Below are 26,826 nucleotides of genomic sequence, written 5' to 3' on the forward strand. Positions count from 1 at the left end.
CTTATAAATATGCCACGCCAATCACGGCAACGCTGGCATACTCGGACAAAACTTATGACTCTACCTCAGAGCGATTATATGTGAAGTGATATAAGTATTTAGAATACCGCGGTACTTTTGTTTAAAAATTGATTTACTTGTAGGCTGGAGTTTAGTAAGAAGTAAGCTGAAACGATTTTGAAGAAAATCAATAATATTGAAATTTATTCAATGTTGAAAATTTTGGTACAAAGTTTATTAAAGTGAAATATCTTCGGTTCATTTTAACATTTTTATAATTTTTTTGGATCCTTTGGGTTGAATATAAATTATTGAAAATTTTTTTTTTTTTAATTTTTCCTTTTTTTAATTTTTAGGGAAAAAAATTTTGGGGAAAAATACGGGGAATATGCTGTCGTATTTCCTCGACTAGCTCGCAAAACCGGCAGACGCTTGTTTCTACTAGTCCTAATTTTCTGAAATGATAGGGAAGACTACAATGCCCCCTATAGTATCCAATGAGAGTTCGTAAGTTCTCTCTATTTAGGTATAGAAGCCTACTTGATACTCTTTTAAAAGGTGGTTAAGTTTCAAGGGCCGGTGTTAATTTTGAATAAAATACAATTTTTTTTTTAATTATTATCATTTCTCCTTATTATGACAATACTGTTATAGCTCAATTATGCATGAAATAAAATATCGGCCAAATGGCTGTCCAGGCCTCGGCGGCACACCTCCATCCGATGGTCGAAATTTCAAATAACTCCAAAGAAAGAAGTCCAGCGGTGTCAAATCACATGATCTTGGCGGCCAATTGACATCGCCGCGACGTCAGATTATTCAGCCATCAAAGTTTTCGCGTAAAAGAGCCATTGTTTCGTTAGCTGTGTGACAAGTGGCACCGTCCTATTAAAACCACTTATCGTCCACATCCATATCTTCCAATTTGGGCCATAAAAAGTTCGTTATCATCTCACGATAGCGAACACTATTCACAGTATGATGCCGCCGGCCCATAAACCGTACCAAACAATCACTCTTTGTGGGTGCATTGGTTTTTCGGCAATCACTCTTGGATTATCATTCGCCCAAATGCGGCAGCGGCAATTCTGCTTATTAACGAATCCACTGAGGTGAAAATGTGCCTCATCACTGAAGATGAATTTCTTTAAAAATTGGTCATTCACTGTTGCCATATCCTGCCACAACTTTAACGCGTTGCTCGATTGTGTATCTTTTCATGGTTCAAATTGAGTTAGTCTATAATTGAAAAATGTCAAATGGCATGCAGAAAAAATTTGACGTTTAGGTGTGGTACACATTCAACATCGGCCCTTGAAATTGAATCACCCTTTAGAGGAGATCAGAAATTGTTCTGCCTTCTTTTGTCCTGAACTTTCCATCCAGTGTCGAATGTATTTAATGACCTTTCAGTTAGTAATATTTTTTCTTCCTTTATGTGAGCTTTGGTAAGCCCGCAAAGGGATTGTGGCCCAGGGAATATTGATGCAGCACCTAGTTGTCATAGGCAATCCACCTATTTGCTCGTCATGACAATTGACCATTGAAAATAATAGAGAAAGTCGTTGAATGCGTTCCTGAGTGCTGTCTGATTCATTCTATATTTGTAAGCATTCCGTAAAAAGCTGCAAAAAAAAGCAATTATATTAGAAAATATAAACAACTATTCGTATTTAACATTCGTTGACCATATTTGCCCCACCCTGTACGTGTATACACTCATGCAATTATGGTACTAAAACTTTTGCGGCACACACTTAAATCTCTATCTGGGTTAAAGTAATAAACATACGCAACATTTAATTAGTCGTTTAAAATACTCGTATCACAAAATTTAGTCATCTGTTTATTTGGAACTTTGAGGCGGAAATGCAAATATGAGGCGCAGTTTACTTTTTGGGAGTGTTTTTTTTTACTTTTTTTGTTTTATTTTTTGATTTTTGCTATCTTGCGGTACTTTTTTCTATGCCTTCACTTTTTGCGGCCGAAGGTTATCGCACTCGGTCTGTGTTCGAACAAATATTTTGTGACTAATTTTAGACTTTTTATGCAAAATAACGGCAAAACAGCAACAATAGCGGCATGAAGCATGTGTCAAGCTACTCTTCGCTGCAGCAAATAAAAACAAAAAAAAACAAAAAAAACAGTTTGCTCTATACCTATATCTATACATGTACGTATGTGTGTATTTATGTAATGTGTCACGAAAGCAAAATGGGTGCACGCGTCCGAAAATAAATTCAAATTTAAGCGTGAACAGAGAACTACAAATGACAAAACAGCGAATTTCGATTGTCATGCAAAATGCAAATACTTACTATTACTTGAATCGCTCAAAAAGTACTTTCTGGAAAAAGTAATCTGGAGTCGCATGAAAAATTTTATTTAAAGTATTTGCGCACTTTTCACACTTTACAACTAACTGAGCGTATAAACGTTTGTATGTTTGTGTGCATTTTATATCTACTCATAATTGTACCTATGTTTGGATGCATGTGTGCCTCCATTTGAAGCGTAAATTTTTCATGCAAACATTGTATAAAATGCAAGCAAAGAAATAAAATATAAAGCAGTAAATAGCAACTAGAACTTCAAGGCGCGAGCTTAACAAAAACGAAAAACAAACCACTTATGGGTGGTGGAAATTCGTTGGCGGCTGACATTTGCACCGACACATTGACAGCAACGCCCTGCCACTAAGTGATTTGAATATTGTATTCTTGTTTTCACATCACAAATCTGTCTGACGTCAAATGCACGCCTAACATGCACACACACACGCAGATACCGGCAAATGCACTCACTTTTTTCGTTTTGTGGCTAAGTGCTTATGCAAGTAAACAAGTTATCCTATATGCAGATAGCGCCTTTGTCGAAATTATTCTCGACCGCCTTATCATCTGCATTGCTAAGTGCCCAGACTTCGTAGCAAGTCACTGATGCTGCCCTTATGATAGCCCGCTGCGATTCTCTCTTATCTAACACCAGCTCTGTCTCCATTATTCGTACATAAAACACTATATACACACACACAAACATACATCTGCATTATGCATGCAGGCCTGCGATGTTATCAGATTTTTTTACTCGCCGCTTGTTAAACGACAAACTATTCAATTAAGACTTTTTTCGCGCTAACATTTACAAGATATTTTTCTGTGACCACAGCGCACCATTTCTATAGAAGGGTGTCTCGGTGCCCCGATGTCATGTTGACGTCGAAAAGTTAAGTGAATGCGATTTTCTTCGTTTTTTTTTTTTGTTTTAGTTTTTCTGTTGATTTTTTTTATACTTTTACGGCATCAATTTAAATGTTCTAAAAATATAATAAAATATTATTATCAGAAGAAAAATAAGCCCGGAAATGCTAGTTGGAAGCAATCTTGCATATCTAAAAACAAAATCAGTTATTAAATCAAGCATTCCTACTACTACCTAATGGCGTTTTAAACCATTATTCGACTTAACCCTTTCGCTCCGACTTTTCCAGGGGATTTGCTCAAACTTTATTTTTGAGTTTTTGGATACCCATTGGTACTTTATGTGCATAGAAACTAGATGAAGCTTGTAACTTATGTAGATAACGGTATTTTGAGGTGGAACATATGTGTCCCAACAGTATTTAAAAATGGGATATATTTGTCCCAACAGGGTACAAACTACACCTAGAAAGTAGAAACATTTTTTTGGTAATAACATATGATTTGTACTTTTATTTATTTTATGAATGTGATGAAGCGAAACATTGTATACAGAATGGCAAATTAAAAGCCCAGCAAACAATTTTTGTTCTTTTCTCGACTTTTCGATTGGCGCATGCTACGCACCGACGTCTTTTAGACTGCTCTATGAGTAAATGATCCTCCACATTTGTCATTGATTTGTACCTATTCGATGATCTTCCAGACCGACGGGATCGTTTATATACGGCAGATTTCTTTCCTTTTTCAATTAGCGACTCAGCAATCTCGACCAGCACTGGTAAGAAGGCAGGTTTCTTCCTATTCAGCTCCGAATATATAACCCAAGTGTTTACAGCAGCCATCATCATGCCACGATAAAATACTTTTTTCCACCATTTATTTGATTTTCTGTTTATATCATACAATCCCGACATTTGATCTGCCAAGTCCACACCGCCCATTATTGCGCGGTACGTCTTTACGATGTCAGGGCATTGAAACTCTGCCTCAGTTCCATCTTTCATTTTGCGTCCCAACGCGAATACATATTTTCTAGCACAAGGTGATCAAGCAAATTTTGATTAGTGTTCGTCATATGAATACCCAAGGATGCCTCAATCTCGTGGACTGTGATATTTCCTGGCATAATCTCAGTTTGACGTTTTACTCGCAATTCATCGATGGCCGGAATTCATCAATGAACGGCCACCAGAAAAATTACAGCGCCAGTTTCTTACGGTGCTATGGGACGGTGCTTGCTTACCGTATAACGATTTTAGTCCATCGAGGCAGTCTCGTTAAACTCTTTAGTCTTGTTAATCTACATCCAAAATTGTGAAAAATAATCGCACGAAAATGTTCACTGCTGAAGTCCATTTTCTTGCCGAGGTGAGCTTTTACAGGGACTGTAAACAACACTAAAATTACTAACATATTAAAACGTTCTGAGTGCTTATATTGCAAAAAATGTCAAATTCTGCAACGGAAATGCCAAAGGGCGTCTAGCAATACTAATATAGAAGCGCTCAAAACCTGAAATATGAATAGCTGCCCTCTGTAATAGATATTGCACTCCGCATCCCAAAAAGACACCAAAATCGCTTTTTTATTAAAAATCGTTTAAAAACTTTGATACATATATCTTAATATGCACGTGCAATTTCTTAATTTGTAAAAAAAATATGTGGCAACACCGTACTCAAACTATTTTGTTTTTAGTAAAGATCGTTTAAGCACTTAGATACTTAATATTCAAGTGCATTTGTTTTCAATTTCTTAGTATGTAAAATTTGCAATTTCTTATATTGCACAAAAAAAAATATGTGGCAACACCAAAACACTCTTTTATTAAAAATCGTTTAAAAACTTTGATACATATATCTTAATATGCACGTGCAATTTCCTAATTTGTAAAAAAATATGTGGCAACACCATACACAACATTTTTTTTTTGTTTTAGTGAAGATCAGTGTTTTTTTAGAAAGATCATTCAAACATTTGGACACTTAATATTGAAGTGCAATTCTTTATTTGCAAAAACATATGTGGCAACACCATATATGATACAAAATATATTTTTTATTAAATCTCGTTTAAAAACTTGCATACATTTATCTTGATATTCCAGTAAAATTTGCGATAAGATGCTTTTTTTTTAATAATTGTCAGGTGGCAACGCCAAAAAAATTTTTTTAAAGAGCTTGTTTAAGAGATATTTGCTTTTTTAATAAATTACTTTTTTTGATACAATAACTGATGGGCATGCCCTGCTAAAATAAATTTTACACACGAGCCATCCGACTATGTCAAAAATTGTAGAATCGGGGTCGTCGGCGTTTTAGTGAAGATTTTCAACGTTTTTATATATGTTAAGATTAATAAATTTAAAGTATCTTTCTTTAGATTGCAAAGAGTCTGTCTCAATGTATGTAATACATTAATATCATAAATATAAGTACATGCTCGAATGTCCTACTGCTAATGATGCTGTTTACTTTAATGTTTTATGGCGCCAAAGTCAGTCAACTCTATTATAAAATGCTGTTTTATTTTTGATTGATTTTGAAAAACACTCCAAATTTCATTTTCCAAAGTCCATACTATATAATATTCCAATTTGAATAGTGCTAGTAGAAGTATTATAGTAGTGGTAGATGCTATCGAAGAGCTCAATAAATAATTGCTGTCGTGTTTTTAAGCAATTCAACTACCAGCACTTGCACTGAAAGGGAAAGCTTTACAAAAAGCATCTTTTACCATCCCGTGCGAGATCTCTTATGCGTGCACAAGCACTTGGCCTACTTTCGCATAGTCTGACTTTCGGTCGCATATCTTGTCTTCTACGTACAAATTACGTGAAATGCAAGCACGTGATTAAATCACTCTGCACCCAACACTCGAGACATCATTCGAATATTATAATACACAATTTGAGCGCCACTATAATTAATCGATTCTGTTTGTTGTGATCGTTATTCCGAGTTAACTAAGTGTTAATTTGTTTTGCCCAGCGCTGTGATTGAGCTCATTGAAAATTTATAAATGCAAGCGCATAAAATTTTGTAGAAATATGTGAATGTATTTGTGTGCCTGTGTATTACCAATGGCATGTATAAACGTATGAAAACGGGACAATACGTCACGTTAATTGAATTTATTAGCTATGATATAGAAATGTGTGTATAAGCACTTAATTTTATTGTTCTTTAACAAGCGCACCACTACATACATACACGTGTTATTGGGGTTCGACATTGTACGCTTTCTATCAGCTGATTTGAGAGCAACTGCTTTGTGGCTGATATAAGAATTTATTGTTTTTATAACCCTAAATTGCTGGGGTCATTTGAGTGGGGTGGTTAAGCGTGATTTAATTTTCACTAATAATGAATTGATCTAAGTTTTTTATAAAATTTTTTTTTTTTTACTATAAATCTTAAAAGCATATATGAATAGATTTCTGTGAATATACTTAGTTTCTTTTTAATTTTAAATCTTCTTCATGTTTTGTCATAGTAACCACCTAAATTGATGGGTTCAACAAAATAGAAATAAATTCGAGCTTTTCGGTTTTTGTAGGCAGAAGAAATAAAATTTTATTAAATAAAATCTTGCTAACCATGAACAACTAAAGACAGCCAGTGAAGGTATTTCCTCTCCAACTGGTCAATCTAACGCACTTCTTCTTTCTCTGCCACCCCCAGCAAACACCAAATCGAATACCTTCAGAGCTCAATCGATTGTATCCATTGGTAAAATATGACCCAACCAGTAGATCTACTCTGTGATCCTTTTCGGTATGTACAATAGAATATAATATATTTTGAGTTTGTACTTCGAACTCATAGCCTTTTGTGTCCTCAAGATAGAGCTAGGTTAGGCTGAACGTATGTATATGCATTTCTTTTGGTTGCAATTAATCGAGCTGGTTCAACCTTCCCCGTCCCATTCAAAGAGTCTCCGGGTGTCAGTCGTGGTGACATGACAGGTAGGGGTTACCTGCGCAATAACCACATCTGCGTTCTCCAAATTTCCTCCCGAATCACACGCTTTCTTTACAGCCGTTAGTGCAGTGGTACTTTTCGAATTTGCATCCAAATTAACCACATTACTTCCGTCCGCAGAGAAAAGCGTCAGAGCATTGAGACGTAAATGAGTTAGCGCAGCCTCCCCAGGATCAGCTAAAGGGTTTGCAGGGGTCGCCTGCATCTCCACTACTATCGCTGGTTCCACTGAGCCAAGCTGATTTTCGCCCAGTAACGGGCTCTCTATAGAGCTACGTATAGAGCCTGACGAGGATGCACCATCCAATAGGTGTCCATCCTCAACCAGTAGCTTTCTTTCTCCAGGGCCCTGACTTTCAGCCCTGGTCGTCTTGGTGGTGAATTATCGACAGTTCAAGTCTAGATCCGTAGTGTTCTGTTTTAACTCAGTAATCACTCTATTTGTCATCCGAAAGCAAGGGATCTTACTGAGTTGAGTAGCAGGGTTACCTCGCGCAAGATGTGATTCTTCATCACGCACTAACGGTCTTGGCCTAGTAGAGGCTATGGGGTTGGAATAATCCTCTGTATTGCGCATATCTACGCCCTGTGTCGTCCTCATATAAGTCATAGTCAGTCCTAAGAACGGCTCATACAGTGAGAACAAACACTTAACCCACTAGTTCTCATAGAAGAAAACAATAGCAGCTGTTACTAGCTAAAGTAAGTTAGAATATGGTAAAAAGGTTTAGATCCGTATCCGTCTTAGGAGCTCGATTCCAAAAGGTCAATTGGGGAAAGGTGGTACGGATACCTGAAAAATATGTAGTAGTCAAGTTTAGCTTTATACTTGCGTATGATGGTCTTACATTTCAGTGTAACTCCTCAAAAAGTGTTCAGAAATAGGAAAATAAAATTATAAATACTAGTATACAAACTGCCGATCTGTGTATAAGTAGTGGGAGTAAAGCCAAATAAAGACCCTAAACTTCATCCAATGCAATCCTACTGCATGTGATGAGATAGCGTTAGGGAATTGTTGATGCGCTAATGACATTTAAAACCTTGGCGAAGTTACATCCCTAGCTGACTTCCAGTGAAAGCTTGGTACCATTCGGATCAGTGGAAGCGAAATTATTGCGTGTAAAGTGTCAGTAAGTTTGTGTCTTGACACAAAAATGAGCGGACATAAATGACAATGAACACACGGACCGCCCAAAATCAGCAATCACCGAAAACTCCATCAAAATTGTTCGTACATTTATCAAAAATGAACCGAACTCATCATTGAAATTCATGGAATCAGTGTTGAATATCTCTAAAACATCGATTAAAGCATTTTAACTGATCATTTGGGCTTACGAAAGGTCTGTGCACATTTCATTCCACACAAGTTAACTGAGCACCAAAAATTGCTCTGAATTCAACATTCGAAAACTTCATTAAAGAGGTGAGAAAAGACGAGAACTTTCTTAACAACATTATATATTAACTGGTTATGAAACGCGCTGTTTCCTACATGAACCTGAAACCAAGCGTCAAAGTGTCGAATAGAAGTCCCCAGACGAGCCACCACCCAAAAAATCCCGTTTGGAGAAGTCAAAATTCAACTCGAAGCTCATTTGTTTTTACGAATCCAAAGGCATTGTCCACATGGAAGTAGGGCCAACAGCCCAAACCATTAACACAATTTTCTATCTTGGCGATCTCTGAAGCGTTTGTTGCATCGCAATCGTCAAATTCGCTCTGAATACCGCGAAGGAGGAAGTTGGCGCTTATTGCATGATAATGATGCACCATCTCATCGATCCACTCTTGTGACTGATTTTTTAACTAGAAATCGCATTTTAACTATCAATCACTTAACGTATTCGCCTGATATGGCTCCCTGTGACTTCTACCTATTCGGAAAATAGCACTTGGTCATGAAAGGAAATCGTTTTGCATCCGTAGAGGCCATCGAAAAGGTTTGTACCGACATCCTGAAGGACATTCCGGTCAATGACCTGAAGCACTTTTTCAAAAAGCTTTTTGATCGCGCAACACAGTGTGTCGAGGCCAGAGGGGACTATTTTGAATAAATCAACTCGAAGTTATCAGAACAAAGCTCCTGTGGGTTCTATTTTAGCTCAGTTTATTTTGGACTTCCCCTTGTAATTGTCAGTGATTACTAGCTGAGTTAGTTTGAGTGCCTCAGAATGATTAAAATTAAAAATTGTATTAAGAAATTTACCTTTTTATTTTCAAAATTTCATTACACATCACTTGTAATCATTTTTATTCTTCAAACTATTTCAGAGTGTTCTCCAACAAACGGCCAATCCTTTACCAATAGCCATCGCTGATCTACCGCCATCACCCACAGCACTTGCTCCTTCACCCAACAATTTCCTACTCGCCAGTCCGAATCAAATTTGTACCGTATGCAAGCGAAAATTCGAGACGGATGCCACCTCAACTCCGCGCATTGGACAAATCACACCGGAAAATAGTAATTCCGTTGAGTCGAACATCAGCGAGGCAACAGCAACAACTAACGCCGGCAACACCGCTGTAACCTGTGCACTGGCCAATTATAATGCCGCCAATAATCAGCCGGTGGAGATCGCCTTGGATGCGGTGGCAGCACAAACAGCAGCCGAGGCGGCGGCCACCGCGCTAACATGCAACGGGCTCAAGACAAAACTGACGCCAATGCCAGCGCACCAACAAACGCCAGTGCTCAAGAAACAGGGTGTATCCGGTGAAAGTTGTGAAACATCAATGCAACAATCGATCAATGTGCCCATACCGAAATTTGAAAAGGATTTCCGGTATGCAAAAATGTACAATTGAAAATTTACTTTCGTCACTAATTTCTTATTTTCTTTCTGCACACAGCTCTAAGCAACTCATCAAAGATGCTATTATGGACAATGATTTCCTGAAGAATATTGACGCCTCACAGGTGCGCGAACTTGTCGAATCGATGTATCCATTGGCCATCGCCAAGGGAGAGTTTGTGATTCGTGAGGGTGAGGCGGGCGCTCATCTCTACGTTTCGGCCGAAGGTGAATTTGAAGTAGTCAAAGGTGGTATTATATTGAGTGTGATGGGGCCTGGCAAGGCTTTCGGTGAGCTGGCCATACTCTATAATTGCACACGCACAGCATCTATACGCGTCTTGTCGGACGCGCGTGTCTGGGTGCTGGATCGACGGGTCTTCCAACAAATCATGATGCGCACGGGCATGCAGAGGATCGAGAATAGTGTTAATTTCTTGAAATCGGTGCCCTTACTAAAGAATCTCAGCATGGAAGTATTGGCGAAGATCGCCGATGTTCTCGAAGTGGTGAGTAGAGAGAATAGCAACTTTATTTGAAGAAGTTTGTGAATAAGAGATAAGTTGTGGCTATGCAAACTGGTTTATGTGCGCAAACATTTGAGATTAGTTTCCTCTAATAGAAATATAAATTGCAGAAAAATATGTTTAATTAGTACACAAATAATTTAGAATTCGAGAAATCGTGTAATGTAGAAGAAAAAAATTTCAAAAATATTTCCGAAATTTGCAATTTTAAAATTTTTTATTAATGATTTCCATGGAGTTTGCACTTTACAATTTATAAAAATATTTCTGATATTTGCAATTAAAAAAATACAATATATAAAAAAAATAGAATATACGAAAATGCTCTTTATATTGTAGTTTTTATAAAAATAGTTACAATTCTCCATTCAATATCAGCGCAGAGACTTTTTAGTTATCAAAAGATACCGCCAATAAATTTATAAACAAAAAATTAGCAGTGATTTGAAAATGAATTTCGAGATACGATGTAGCGGAGATGTAACACCAAGACTTAGAATTAAAAAAAGAAATGCGCCAATAAACGGAAGAAACCAAATCTTTCGCAAAATCTCTTAGTCCGGCGTTCTAATAAAAGAATACGGCATAGCAACATAATTATATTTTCTTACGCTACTTCATTCAGTTAAAAAACAAAACAAAATATTTTTCAACTATTAAATATTTCTGTCCCGAGTCCAATAACCTATTATCTTTCCACAGGAATTCTATCCAGCTGGTACTTACATTATACGCCAAGGCGCTAGCGGTGATACTTTCTTCCTCATTTCACAAGGTAGTGTCAAGGTGACACAAAAGTTGACAACCACCTCCGAGGAGAAGGAGATACGTACACTGGAACGTGGTGACTACTTTGGTGAGCAGGCTCTCATCAATGAGGATAAACGTACAGCGAATATTATCGCCATGGCGCCGGGCGTTGAATGTCTGACGCTGGATCGTGACTCCTTCACACAGTTAATAGGGGACCTATGCGAGTTGAAGGAGAAGAACTATGGCGATGAGAATCGTGTGCTGGCCATGAAATACGCAGAGAAGTCAAAAGAGATTTTCGGCGCAAATGTAGAACAGAGTAAGTGCCACGTAAAATTGGTGAATGGCATCAAATATGATATTCCAAACTAGTGATTCTGTGAGTCGAGTATTCCTTTCTTAATGTCAATTTTTCTGTACTAAGCCGAATTAGCAGTCAACGCAGTTAAAGGATTTAATATTTCCTTTTCAAGTTATTTTTTCGCAATCAATCGCGGATGTAGCATTTGTTGGTTATGCATACTCAATAGGCGTTCTTCAGATTCCAGGAGCCCCTCGGGCGGGTTCCACTAGCCACAATCTAAAGCAATTATTCATTCTTGATAGACAGAATCTCTGAACTATTTTGAATTTGCTAACGCAAAATCCCTTATGCCGTGCATCTAATGCCCACAAGACCACCAGATTAAATTACTCCATTATTAAACTTTGAAATGCTTATTGGATGGGTATGAGCTGGACAACAGACGCAGCGCACACATGTGCGGATGATTCTAAAAAAAAGCTTAGCATTTCTTCTGCTCTTCTTAGGATACACCACTTTATGCTAGTGTCAAAAAGCAAGACTCTTAGGCTTACGAACTAGCTAGACAGTAGACTTAGGAGTTGGCCTCTCCGCAAAATGAAAGGGGGTCCCATCCCTTGACTACCTTTGGTCTGCTACTAGAAAGGTGGGCTTTGAGTCAACTTAGCGAACGCTGAGTAAGTACAAGAACTTGTAAAGTGACGGGATCTGACCTCGAGGGCGGCTCTTAGTTTAAAACAAAGTATCTGCTCGCAAATTTTGTGGTCTGCCTTACCGAGCATTTTCCGCGAGGTAAGCATGCTCTGAGTTTGGGCATCGTGTCGAGTCCTTTCTGCGCCAACTGTCTGGGGGATGTGGTGAAATCATCCCCTCCCTTGGTTTGCACTTCTTTATGATATCCGACATCGCAGACCTAGTGGGTAATATACCAGGTTAAATTCACCTGTAGCAGTGAAGCGGTTAACTCAAACGTACTTCAACCATCGTTCGATCGTCATGCTCAAGCGTACTTCTGCTCCCAGTCATGTCAGAGAACATCTCGCTGAGAAAAACAGTACATTAAATGTTAACGATGGATAACTAAACTTTAGCAAACTTTGCTCTAATAAATGCTGTATATCCTGGATGCTGCCCGACTAGGTACAATCTTGTGAACTTGTCGCTTAACGCTCCTTCAGTGAACCTCCCAAATATTTTCAGCGCTTCATTTCCTCTGCTCCTATCACTTCAGAAGTACAACAACAATAACAGCAACCACTCATAAGCACAGGCATGACTCACGCTTTCCCAGGAACTCGGACTCCTCTCGGACCCCTTGCAATATTTTCAAACTTTTACATTATAGTGACTGTGTAGTCTTATTCCGAAGTAGTTCAAATTGCGTTTCAAATTGCAAAGCATTGCAAAAAAATACTCAAAACACTATCCGGCTATTACTGTTTTCTTTATTCCTCTATCAACACAGAGTTCCCTGAAATGAAGCTCACCGATTTGGAAGTTGTAGCCACACTTGGCATTGGCGGTTTTGGACGCGTGGAGCTGGTCAAAGCCTATCGAGAGAATAGCGTGGATATATTCGCTTTGAAATGCCTTAAGAAGAAGCATATTGTCGATACCAAACAGGAGGAGCACGTCTTCAGCGAACGCACTATTATGCTAACCTGCAATTCACCCTTCATTTGCCGCCTTTACCGCACATTCCGTGATGAGAAGTATGTGTACATGCTGCTCGAGGCCTGCATGGGAGGCGAGATATGGACTATGTTGCGCGATCGCGGCTGTTTCGATGACAATGCGACACAGTTCATAATCGGCTGCGTTTTGCAGGCATTCGAGTATTTGCATTCGTACGGTATTATCTACAGAGATCTCAAGCCAGAGAATCTAATGCTGGACGAGAGGGGCTATGTGAAGTTGGTAAGTAAAGACGAAGCGAAAAAGCCTCTAAAAAATGGTAGTTGATAATTAATTTTCGTGACAGGTCGACTTTGGTTTTGCCAAATATATTGGTAACAGCAGCAAGACTTGGACCTTCTGCGGTACGCCGGAATATGTGGCGCCTGAAATTATTTTGAACAAGGGACATGATCGCGCTGTGGACTACTGGGCCTTGGGTATACTCATACATGAGTTGCTCAATGGCACGTAAGTATTGCAGAATTCATGCGGGTTTTCAGAAATATTAATATGTTTCTTTTGCAGTCCGCCCTTCACCGCCACTGATCCTATGAAGACCTATAATATTATTTTGAAAGGCATAGACATGATTGACTTTCCTAAGCATATGTCAAGATCGGCTGTACAGCTGATTAAAAAACTGTGTCGTGATGTGCCTGCTGAGCGCTTGGGTTACCAAAAAGGCGGCATTCAGAATATCAAAAAGCACAAGTAAGTATCGGGTAGTGTATTGTGAAGTGTTACTTTATAATAAAGGCGAATGGTCGCCATTATTCTAAGTGAAAGTTCAGCGCTAGTAACACCTCTCTATTCACTCTCTCTCTAATCTACTTTTCACAGATGGTTCCTCGGCTTTGATTGGGATGGCCTCGAACACCAGTTGCTCATACCGCCGTTTGTACGGCCCATTGCACATCCAACGGACACTGCATACTTTGATAAATTCCCTTGTGATCCCGAAGAACCACCAGATGAATTCTCCGGCTGGGATGCAGACTTCTAAGATACTACAGACGCTCGGTCAATAATGTCTTGATGCAGCTGAATTTGCGCAAAATGTATATACACCGTGAATGCATCTTTCATACATAATTTTCTAAATTCTAACTTCATACAGACATGTTTTTAACATTTTTGGCAACTAATTCAAATTTCAAGCTAGGTTTAATGCCTGCGCTATTTAAAATATATTTTTAATGTTTTTCCATGGGCACATCGCTCATATTTTAAAATTTTCCAAAACACATTTGTTGAAAAGAAATGAAATTCAAAGCGTAGTCTATTAAAATATTTTTTTACGCATTAGTAGTAGTAAAATCAGTACTTTGCTCGCCTAACTGGCATCTGCGTATTTTGTAGTTGTAGACATATTCGCATATGTATTGATAATCCGAAAAATATGTGTATTTATAAAAACGTAGTCTAACATACACACACATATACATATTTACATTAGCTTTAAGCATTAGCACTTACAAAAAATTTGCTCAAGTATTTTAAAAACAAATACAATGAAATTGTGTGCCTTCGTTTGTTAGATTTCTTAAAATGAACTAGAAGAAGAGTATACAAAAAAGTTTAGCAATTTTAAAATTTTGTATATCATAAAAAATTTAAAAAATCTGCTTCATCTTGTTACGCCTGCAGAATAAAAACACACACATACACACATAACCAAATACAATATTTGTAGCATAGGACAAATTTAGAATGCCAAGCATTAAATAAATTAGTTAATATGATCTTTGAAATACTTATAAATCTTTAGCTTAAAAACACATTTTGCAGTGGATTAGAAATTTTCTTATCTAACTTAAAGACCTAACTTAAGTCACCCGTATTTATGCGAAGCATGTTTTAAGCATTATGCAAATATATTAATAAATAAATTTGAAAAATGCAATTAAATAAAAATAGTTGTGATTTTATACGAGGTTTGTTCAAATAAATAGGCTGACTTTTTAAATTCCTGTAACTACATGAAATTTCGAAATTTGAAATGTCGTGCCAAAAAGAACCGATAGATTAGTAACTCCAAAAACACTCAGTAAAAAGCCCATTGTATTCGAAGCTCTGGAAAGTGAAAGGGTAGATAGGCAAGGAGGAAAGGAGAGAAGTAACAGGAAGAAAAAGATGGGATAGAACAGAGAAATAGGGGTAGTTAGACCAGTGAGAGTTTTCCAAATTCTTTAGTAAATCTGAAAATATCCTCCAGTTTGAGAGAACGAATTTTACTATTTCTCATGGCATCGGAACCTTAAATTCGCAGCCTTGCTCTAGCAAAGGCAGGTCACTCACAGAGAAAATGCTCAGTGCTATACGCCTCCTCTAAGCATGACAGACAAATTGCGTTCTCCATAATTCCAATGGTGGTCATATCTTGATCCCATGGATTGTGTCCTGTAATAATACCGACCATCAACTGAAAGTCCTTTCTTCCAAGTTTTAGAAGAAAGTCCGACAGTTTTACAATGTTCTAGACCAGCTAATTGTTCTCTATGTACCATAAATAGCATACATAATCGCTGATCCACTTCTTCGTTCCTGCAGAACTGATTCCGATTATTGGCTCTGGTCCCTGTGGGGGATCCTGGAACGGATTTAATTGCAAGGTTATTCTGTCTTGCAACAGAATTAAGCTTCTTCTTACATTCTTGAACAATCTTTGAGGTTTTCTTTGCTCTCCTTATTTTTTTATCAGGTCTAAGACCACATTGCGCAGTGCAACGGTTCCCAATTACTCAAATCACCACATCCTCAACAGATAAAACTAATGGCTGATAACATTTCAATATTTTTTTTTTGTTATTTTAAAATTTTATTATTTTTATTTTATTTTATTTTATAAAGGTTTACATAACAATAAAATTATTATACAAACTGAAAGTAGTGCAGCGCTATCATCGGAGGCTTTCGGCTGGCAGGTTGGTTATGACTCGATTAGATCCGACGAAGTAGATCAGTATCTTTGAGATAGTTATATTATATAATATAGATATGTTGGCTTCGGTTGGATTTTTTAATATTTCAAGAGGGTCAATGTTGCGAAAGTAATGATGTTTAGTCGATGCAAGGTTAGGGCATGAAGACTAAATGTGATTTATACTCAGGGTGGAGTTGCAAAACGGGCATAGATAGGGTGGAATGCCTTGAAGTATATGGGCGTGCGTAAGTATTGTGTGGCCTAGTCGAAGGCGTATGTATGGTGTGCAAAAACAGTGGATACTGCTCTATAGCATCTTAAAGAATTCTCTGTATTTCGAAGTTTCGTTTTCGTGCCAGAAACCATATTTATGGAGCCTACACATTTTTTTTGTTGCTTTCTATTGTATCATATCTTAAGATAAAGCATTTAGGGCATCGCCGGAGGTTGTACTCATGGCACCCGTAAGTATGAACATACAAGTTTAAAAACTGATTTTCTTTTATCAGGTCTAAGACCGCAAGAAACTGAAATCACCACATACTCAACATATAAAACTGACGACTGATAACATATCAATATATTTTTTTTTTATTCTAAAATTTTATTATATTTATTTAAACCATTAAAAACCTTACTCACACTTAATGATGAACGTACGTATTTGCATGGGATTCAAAACTATATCGAATTTTTTCGCCGCATCGTCCCTAGTCGCTGACAGTGGGGCGTATGAGGCTTTGTAATATTCAGGCTCTGTAACCTTTGAGCCATCCAGCTGAAATTTGAAGCGACTCATTTCACTCAAACCTAAACTACCGTCCAATGTGGTTTCCCGTATCTCCACACCGGCCAATTGGTCGAAAATCGGACGCAAATTGAAAGCAATAGCATCAGTTTCACTACTGTCCATGAAATTCTCTAGGCGTATTAAACGCTCATTTGCGTTGAATGGCTCTAAAGTTAATAAATTTACAGATTCCGGTAGATTGAAAGCAGCAATTTCAGGCGCCTCATTAGTAGCCTTGGCAGCGCTGCTAAAGAATTTCCAGTAAGGTAAGTGAATCTGCTGCTGCATAATGCGTTCGTTACGCGATGGCTTATCCTCTACATTGCCCAACACCAGATAAGTTTTACCACGTGCCACCACGCCCTGACCGAAAGCAATCTCATTCAATGCCTCACCAACACCAAAAGCATCATCTAGCAAAAGGCGCCGGTGCAGCATAAGCTCAAGCACGCCATCCTTCAAACTGCTACCACCCTGAGCCCGATCATTGAGTAATGCAATGCGTTTCTTGTCATCTTCAATGGCTATACGAGCAGTGATTGGATAATAATTACCCGAAACAGTCTCATTTAAATTAGGTGTAAAGTATTCACGTCGATTACGTACACGTCGCAACATTTCGCGGCCGTTGGAGTCGGTATAGAAAACGCCATTCGAATTGATGTTGCTGGTGAAACGAGTAATCACCTCCTTGCCGATGTTGTCATCGATTGGTATAGGGCCGACAAGCCATTCAAATTCAACACGATTGACACCTTCGTAAATACGAATCACCTGTGACACCCAATCATTGAATTTCTGATGCACCTCTTTCACTTGACTACCCTCGTAAATCATGAAGCTGACTAAACCACCAATGAGTAACTCACTGCCGTTAGGACGGAAGATGTAAGCGCCTGAAGATTGATTCTTGGGCTCAGCATTATTACCAGCTGCACCTTTGTAATAGTAAAAGTCTTGACGAATATTTTCGCTAAAGCCATTCATCTCAACGCGGGAGAGATGACCAGTGGAGTCAAGGACCAGCTTAACCAACTGAAAGTAAAAGGGAGGTAGGCGAGTCATATTTTTTCGCTCACATTAGTTCTTTTTAAGATTTGATCTTTCTGTTTTTCATGCTTACCGAATTTTCCACAATGATCTCAGATCTTGGTTGGTCATCTTTTAGCTCTTCAGAGGTGCGTGGATCACCTCTCCTTTGAATATAGTAGCTACGTAATTTCTCCACGTATGCCGGGAAAATAAGTTCATGTGTGGCATCGTTTGGACGGAAACTCAAACTCTGCACCTCACTGGGTATAGGCAGCAAATCGGAAGTGATAACGCGACCTTAAAGAAAATTAATTATTTTAGTACTTTTAATAATTTTCCGTCTAACTCAATGAATTTGAGCGTGCTCGAAGCCCACTGTGGGCATAAAAGACCAAAAAATAAAGGGTATTTTTTTCAAATAGTACATAGTCGTAGTTGGGAAGATCTGGTGGAGAAGAACTTGGCTTCACTTGGGGTTTCTAACTGCCGAGGGTTATCACGAGAAAGAAACGACTGGTGCGCTTGGTTAAACTCGACCAGAATCGCTTAAGCGGTTATCACGCCAATCAAGAAGAAAAAATCGCCTCTCGACAAGCAATAGCTAGCCTCTGAGTGTATTTTCACCATGAAAAAGCTCCCCATAAAACCCACCCTCAATCCGGATGCGCCATAAACGAGTAGAGCGCTCCATTTGTGGAAAAATATTTATAAAGACGCACACAACAAATTTTAAAAGAACCTCGACCACACACCCAACGAAGGATATGCACCGCTTATAAATACATTCATATAAAATTTAAAACAAATAAATACCAAATCCTCTTCTTACCCGTATCATCAGTCACAACGTAAGCCTCATTCTGCACTGGTACACGCACATATTGGGTCGAGGCCCACGCAAGTGGATTGAATAAGGTGACAACGAACCGATTCTTCTCATTCTTAGTAAAGTCACAAACACTGATGTTCAACTGCAGGCAACTGACGAATTCGCCATTTGTAAGGCCAGTCAATTTTTGCAAAGCGGACTGTGCGTTAGATTGCGCGGCCTCAATAGCTGCAGCTAACAGACGATCATAATCTTCCGCGACATGCTGCTTCTCCGTGCCAGTGATGGCATCATGATGCTGCATTACACCCATGGCATGGCGAAGCTTATCCAAATTCCTATCCACATCGGTGCCAGTGAGATTTGCTAGGGTGGTGAGTTGTTTGGTAACCTGCAAAAGGTGATTGCCATCGCGTTCAAAACGCTTCTGAGTGGGACGAGAGCTATAGTAGCCGGTCCAATAAGTATGCCGATCAGTAGAATAGGGGAAGAAGTCCTCTGTCTTGGTGGGCCAAGTGAGCGGTGACTGGTGTACGGCTTTCAAGTAGCAAGCAGGCGTAGAGTAGAAAATATTTACGATAGAGCCACGCGATTGGCGTTTATTGACGTACCTGTGGCAGATGACAAAGCTGAGTTAAGCATGCCGGCATGAGGTGAAACTGAGGACTCAACTTACTTGATCAATTTATCCATATTCTTAAAGTTCATTGCTGCATTCTGGTAGTTAAAGTCGCCTCCCATGGGACTGAGCACATTTGTGTCACGGTAGTGAGTTGTCACATTGTGAATGTATTCAATGAAAGTGTTAACCTGGAATTGAAATAAGTGTGAGGTCACGCATATGTGCACACATCCTTACACGATATTCATTCCTTACCCGCTCTTTCACATTATTATCATAGCTGTCGCCATCCACGATTGGTGCATCGTTACATGTTGAATCGAAACAGAAACCAGGCGGCGCCGAATAATGGTTGTATAGCAAACCCGTGAAGAGTTCAGCTTGGTCACCCAGATCCTCGCTAGCTTGCCATACCATCTCCGCGTCTAAATTTTTAGTACGCACGTCCTTTTCAACCCAATCCATGCGTGCAAAGAACTCGCCATCAAATCCCATCTGTGCAAAAAGCGAAGCCATTTCACGAGAATGACCGAAAGGATCAATTTGCCAGCCCACATGAGGACGGCCGCAAGTACCCAAATTGTCTTGAAGTTGTCTGAAGTTGAGAAGGCGACAGATTTGATATTCTTCAACTATATTGAACACAAATACTATTTTTCCTCAATTTTCCACAAGCAACACTCACTTCAAACCGAGCGTAAATTGATCGATCACCGACTGATAGTGCACAGCCGCTTCATCATTCATAGACCAAGCACCGCCAGCGAATTCCAAACGACCGTCATTGACCAAAGTTTTCACTTGTGCTTGCACAGCCGCAGTCTGTTCGTTGAACCACTTGAAGAAGAACGCTGATTCCACGTAAATAAATCTGTGGAAAATTACAAAAATGTATTAAAGAATTTTATTAAATCCCTTGTGCGAGGGTGGTTACCGTCGATTTGCGTCCTTTAGCAGTTCTTGTACTACAGTATCCAGTATATACTGCACGCCGGCCATTTGAATGCTATTACGTGCGCCATAATAATATTGATCGACAGTCTTGAGCCAGCCGACATCGTCGTGGGAATGAGGCACCAAATGGACATTGATCATATTTGGCTTTCCCTCTGGACAGTTCTATGCGTACGGATAAGAGTTTAGAACAAATAAATACATTTATAAATTAAACGATGAAATATACAACAAAATAACAAAAAATGTGTCACTGAATTTTATAGCAAACTCGTTGCATTATTTTGTTTAACTAAACAATAATTCCATTTCTTCTTTGTAAAAATGTATTGCTTGTACAACTAAATCTACTGTGAACCATAGACTAGTGTCTGACTAATTTACCGTAAACCGCGACAATAGACTAAAACGTCTCAATCACCCCCATCACTAATTGAATCTGATATTAATGGCAGAACTGAATTGCAAAGGAGAATCTTTCTTGACACCAACAGAGGGCGATGTCGGCAACAACAGGCAGAGCGATGTCGGTAGACAAAACTTCAACCCAGAAATTGTTTGACGCAGCGTCTCATAGTAATGACAAAGGGAGAGAAAGGCCCTTTCTGCGGTAATAAGGTCACGAGGAGAACGATTTGGATTCACTTAGTGTTTCGAATTGGGGCTGGTTAGAACGACTACTGACTCGCTTTGTTAACCATTGTCAGATCGCAAGACTAATTAGCTGCAGCTCAATATGGAAGCCAAGATGCGCGGGCTATTAGGCAACATCCAAGTAACTCGTATTCTTCAGCTTTGTGCTGAATTTCATTCAAAAAATGAGCTCACCGGATATAAATAAAATAGGAGTAATAGAAGTTCCTAAAGTTTGCTAAAAATGCAGGGTTAAAAAGGAAATATTCTAATTTTATTCGCCAGAAAACCAATCATAAATCATAAATCATAAAGGAAGCCAACTTTAGACAAAACGTAACCACGCGACTTCTTTCATTTTCTTCAGCTAATTTTTTTTTATAACTCACTTGTTTACTATGTATTGGTTTTTAAATCAAGGCTTATTTTAAGAAAAAAATGTAGTTCGATTAATAATTTTTTTTTTCTTATTGAAAATTCAAAATCTTTGATCCACCCGCGTAATTTTGAATTCGTGTCAAAAAAGTTAAACTGTATCGTAATCGGCCCTTGAAATTTAACCACCCTTTAGAAGCATAAAAATTATCAGTATTCAGCATAGACTATTCATAATCTCTTTACAGAAAAATGTATGACAGTTGCGCCAGCGTTTCTTGAAAAAGAAATTTAACTATGTGAAAAGTCAAGCACCACATTGACTTCAGATTTCAGTGAAATCTTTGCAAGTCGACTACGACAGAACCATTCGGTGAAGTATTTTATGGCGGCGCCTCAGTGAGACTACAAAAAATGTGGGGAGGGACTTTTAAAGGCTCACAAAGATGTATTATTGCATCGGATATTGCTTGCTTTAAAAAAATAATAACTTGCCAGATAGCCAGATCTGATTTAAGAGTTTCTGGTAGAAATTTTAATGCATTTATTATATATAACTTGATATCCGGCATATTTCCGCCAGGTTACGTGGTCCATTCGATCAGCCCAATTTTTTTGTTTTATTTTTCTAATAAATCTGGGCGTATGGCGTTAATAGTGGCTTGGCTATTTATATAAATCGATTGTTAAGCGCGCTCTAGTTGCACCGTCTTGTAGGAACCAAATATTGTCTCCGTTTAGCTAATTATTTTTAATTGATGTTTCGTTTCTTTTCATCCATTTCTTTATTGCGATCTGATTTTTAAACATTAAGCAATAATTTATACTTAAAACTATTGATTTATTTAAGAGAAAAAACCTATTTTGGAATACCCCCAGTAGTGCAACCATTTACTCATTTTAAGATATATAATAATTTAGCTTATTTATTATCATATGAGGTCTTTTGTAGATTTTCTCTTGAGTCTGGGGAAGGTTATGGGTTTTGCAATTATTTCTGTGACAAGAGGGTTTGAGTGTGATTGGAGTTGTGTGTTGTGTGAAGTGGCATATTTTCGAATTTCTTCAGTTATTGTGGGCACTTTGAGATCAGGATGCATTTATGATATAATAAGGGCGTTTGAGATCATTCTGAGGGTTTTCGGCTGGAATCATTGAACTATTGAACGACGTTGGAGTTAGCTGCAGTGGCCCAAAGTTGAATGCCATATGTCCATATCGGTTTCAAGATAGCTGAGTAAAGTGAGCGCTTAGTTTAGAAAGAAATATGAGAACTTCGATGTAGTAGCCAATACAGGGTTCTAAGTTTATTCCCAGAGCCATCCGTTTGGTGAAAACATTGGTTTTCCATGTAAGTTTGCTATCAAGATGCATGCAACAAAAATTCAGTCAACATGGCTCGAAAACGCTTTACATTCATCGTAACGGCAGCTCGTTTATCATTTCGAAAGAATTAAGGACTGATGATGCCACCAGTGCTCTATTAGCTTCGAGAACAAATTTATTTGTTCCAAAGTAAGTTTCCACAATTTGAAAGCGCTGTTCGGGCGTTAACCGATTCATGATGATTTGCCAAACCTTACTAAACAGGAATGTCAACATAACTTATCGTTCTCAGCTATTAAAGCCTAGTTATCAATATCGCAAATTCTCATGCAGCTAAAAAGCAGAAATGTCCAGTGGAATGAATATATCGGTCACATCCATGTCAAAACTAATTAGAGATGATCTCCACACGAAAGACTTCCATCGCTCAACTGGTCTACTTTTGGCAACGCGCTTGAAACAAATTAGGCACGACAAATGCAAGCAGCTTTTTCGGTGGAACCCGGTCAACGGCTATGAAAATTTTCTTTTCACTGATGTGAAAAGCTTTTCACTGTTGAAGAAGTTTTTAATAAGCAAAACGACGAAGCTTTTCATTATAGAAATGCATTTCCTGCCAAGGGGTGCTCGCTATTAGAAAACGATTTTTCTATCAGTTGGTGGTTCGTGCCTAAGGCCTCAAAACTTTTTTCTTTCTTTTTGTTTGTGACAGTACATAAACTCGACCACAATCGGCCACACTGCACTGTGCGAAAATGTACACAATTTTGTCTTAAAGCACCGTCGAAGGTGTCTCTTTCGCAGCTCACGAACTGCGGCAGCAACTAAGAGAACAACCGTCGTGTAAAGTAATATAAGGAAAATAATGCAAATTTGTATAAGGAAAAAAGGGGCGAGAACGAATTCTAATTAATAAAGGAATTTAAATTGTTAAGTTTTCTATTTTTTGTATTTTTTAAATTTGTTTCTTCTTTCGAAATTTCATTTTCCACTAGTTCAGCCCGCAATCCGTTTATGGGTAACTTCTTTAATTTGAGTTTTATGCTTTTTTGGATGGCTAAAAGGACGTACTAGTTTCTAAAATAATTTTCAAAAGAGTTGACGCAGAAAAAAAGTTTGTTTAATGATGTAAATTAGGAAACACTAGTAAATTTTATCAAGCAGCTATTTTGAACTGCCAGGGATTGGTTCAAATTTTATTGATGACTTCTATTAGTCGGCATACACTTTAACTAGAAACAGAAAAACATAGACTCTTGAACTTTGACCCTTGGGCATTTTAAGACAAGTGGACGTACAAGCAAAAAACATTTTTTTTTTTTTTAAATTGAATATCTCGTAAACGGTTAAGTTAATTTGGTTAATTAGAAATGACGTAAATAATAATGTTCTGCACCACGTAGCACGACTTTCCCAGTAACCCTGCAAACATACATATAAAAAAATATTTTTATTATTATTATTGATTTGTTAGCTTTAATATTCACTTCTTTGCACGAAACGAATACCGGCCGCCAGGCAAAGGAAATTTTTTTCCGCGTATTGTAAATGTTGGGACTTCCCTTCCAAAAGAAAAAAAACGATTGTAACTACAAACACTGTTAGTACGAAATACTTGGTAGGTCGTGAAATTAAAAAAGCCCCTCGGATACGTGCTTAAGATTCAACCCAACGCATGCACTTTATATTTATCGAAGTAACCAAGCAAGCGTACTAGCGCAATAATTTTCTTGAGTTTCCAAAACTCCTTTGCACTAATAAAATATGTTACAAAGCTAAAGAGAATTAAAACAAAAACAAGTGTATGCATGCACTTTGTTCAACATTATGTCCTATAACACAACAACAAATCGGTCAGCAAATTTAAGACACAAAGTAAAGAGAGGAAAAACAAACAGACGTCCTTCATTATGTATTATAACCAAGTATATCTGGGTTAACTTTGTTCATTTGTTCTTTCAAACGCTCCAAAAAATATACCCCAAAGTTGCCGTTTTTCTCATTATTATTATTATTATCTATTTTTTTTTTTTTTGTGTTTGCAACGAAAACGTCCTTCTTAAGCGCACATTTTTCTTATTAAAACATAACTTTTCTCTGTCTCTACTTTCGCTTCACTTTATTCGCAAACAAAACACTAAACAAAAACAAAAAAGGTGCCGTCAAACACACCGCATATCCACAAGCAGCTTGGATTTGCTGCTCCCGGAGCACCACAGCGAACACCACAAGAAGTGTGGCTACACCACCCAGTGGCTTCATTTTGTTAACACAAATACGAAGCTTATTTTACAAATTAACGATATTTTAAAAACTTTTCACTATCTTTTCCACAATACAAAGAAAGAACTCAGAACCGCTGAATCGTGTACGCCAAATCACTTAAAACGACTGTTACTCTAAATATTCAAGAGAAGCGTTTTTATACACAACACAGAAATCTAAATCAAATCAAAAGCAACTCATATCGCTAAAGCCGTATTGAGCTGCTAGCTGGTGAGTGTCTAAGTTGTGAAAGCTCTGAAGAGAGGCACGTCGATGGGAAATTGGGATTTTACTTATCATTTTTGAGTAGAGTTTGTAAACAAAGTTATTTCACTTAAGCTTCTTCTTCTTCTTAATTGGCGCGATAACCGCTTACGCGATTTTGGCCGAGTTTAACAAAGCGCGCCAGTCGTTTCTTTCTCGTGCTAACCGGCGCCAATTGGACACACCAAGTGAAACCAAGTCCTTCTCCACCTGATCTTTCCAACGCAGAGGAGGCCTTCCTCTTCCTCTACTACCACCAGCTGGTACCGCATCGAATACTTTCAAAGCCGGAGCGTTTGTATCCATTCGGACGACATGACCCAGCCAACGAAGCCGCTGGATCTTTATTCGCTGCGCTATGTCTATGTCGTCGTAAAGCTCATACAGCTCATCGTTCCATCGTCTGCGATATTCGCCGTTGCCAACGTGCAAGGGTCCAAAAATCTTACGCAGAATCTTTCTCTCGAACACTCCAAGCGTCGCTTCATCGGATGTTGTCATCGTGTAAGCTTCTGCGCCATACGTTAGGACGGGCATGATGAGAGTCTTGTAGAGTGTTAGTTTTGTTCGTCGAGAGAGGACTTTACTGCTCAGTTGCCTACTTAGTCCAAAGTAGCACTTGTTGGCAAGAGAGATTCTACGTTGGATTTCAAGGCTGACATTTTTATCGGTGTTAATGCTGGTTCCTAAATAGACGAAGTCTTTTACAACCTCGAAATTATAACTGTCTACAGTGACGTGGGTGCCGATACGCGAGTGCGCCGACTGTTTGTTTGAAGACAGGAGGTACTTCGTTTTGTCCTCGTTCACCACCAGACCCATTCGCTTTGCCTCTTTGTCCAGTTTGGAGAAGGCAGAACTAACAGCGCGGTTGTTAAGGCCGATGATGTCAATATCATCGGCATACGCCAACAATTGTACGCTCTTATAAAAAATTGTGCCTGAGCGATTAAGTTCTGCGGCTCGTACGATGCTCTCCAACATCAGGTTAAAGAAGTCACACGACAGCGAGTCACCCTGTCTGAAACCTCGTTTGGTATCAAACGGCTCGGAGAGGTCCTTCCCAATTCTGACGGCGCTGCTGGTGTTGAGCAACGTCATCTTACACAGCCGTATTAGTTTTGCGGGGATACCAAATTCAGACATAGCGGCATACAGGTAACTCCTTTCCGTACTGTCGAATGCAGCTTTGAAGTCGACGAAAAGATGGTGTGTGTCGATTCTCCTTTCATGGGTCTTTTCCAAGATTTGGCGTATTGTGAATATTTGGTCGATGGTAGACTTTCCAGGTCTGAAGCCACACTGATAAGGTCCAATCAGTTGGTTGACGGTGGGCTTCTGCCTTTCACACAATACGCTCGCTAGAACCTTATAGGCGATATTTAGAAGACTAATCCCGCGGTAATTGGCACAAATTGCAGGATCACCCTTCTTCTGGATTGGGCAGAGCACACTTAAATTCCAATCGGCAGGCATGCTTTCATCCGACCATATTTTGCATAGGAGTTGATGCATGCACCTTACCAGCTCCTCGCCGCCATGTTTGAATAGCTCAGCCGGCAGTC

At 38.6% G+C, this 26,826-nt stretch overlaps 2 protein-coding genes across 4 annotated transcripts in view; one reads left to right on the forward strand and one right to left on the reverse strand.

The window, feature by feature from the left end:
- The window catches only part of LOC128862885 (cGMP-dependent protein kinase, isozyme 1), a 108,336-nt gene extending 93,220 nt beyond the window's left edge, over positions 1-15,116 (forward strand). For all 3 annotated transcript variants that reach the window (XM_054101690.1, XM_054101688.1, XM_054101689.1), the window contains exons 4-10: positions 9,464-9,978; positions 10,046-10,496; positions 11,217-11,586; positions 13,037-13,488; positions 13,553-13,716; positions 13,774-13,959; positions 14,089-15,116. In XM_054101690.1, coding sequence (XP_053957665.1) covers positions 9,464-9,978; positions 10,046-10,496; positions 11,217-11,586; positions 13,037-13,488; positions 13,553-13,716; positions 13,774-13,959; positions 14,089-14,251 — 2,301 coding nt within the window. In that variant the 3' untranslated portion in view covers positions 14,252-15,116. The remainder of the gene's footprint in view (positions 1-9,463; positions 9,979-10,045; positions 10,497-11,216; positions 11,587-13,036; positions 13,489-13,552; positions 13,717-13,773; positions 13,960-14,088) is intronic.
- A 913-nt stretch (positions 15,117-16,029) lies between these two features.
- Positions 16,030-25,132, reverse strand: LOC128865221 (lysosomal alpha-mannosidase-like). The gene is made up of 8 exons (XM_054105347.1): positions 24,905-25,132; positions 20,379-20,563; positions 20,130-20,315; positions 19,700-20,039; positions 19,499-19,632; positions 18,823-19,433; positions 18,085-18,290; positions 16,030-17,996 (listed from the first exon to the last, which is right to left on the reverse strand). Exons 1-8 carry the CDS (start codon positions 24,992-24,994, stop codon positions 16,806-16,808), a joined length of 2,943 nt encoding a protein of 980 aa, XP_053961322.1. The 5' UTR covers positions 24,995-25,132; the 3' UTR covers positions 16,030-16,805.
- Positions 25,133-26,826: the final 1,694 nt, after the last annotated feature.

Source organism: Anastrepha ludens, chromosome 5 (genome assembly GCF_028408465.1).
Source record: "Anastrepha ludens isolate Willacy chromosome 5, idAnaLude1.1, whole genome shotgun sequence".
Taxonomy (NCBI): domain Eukaryota; kingdom Metazoa; phylum Arthropoda; class Insecta; order Diptera; family Tephritidae; genus Anastrepha; species Anastrepha ludens.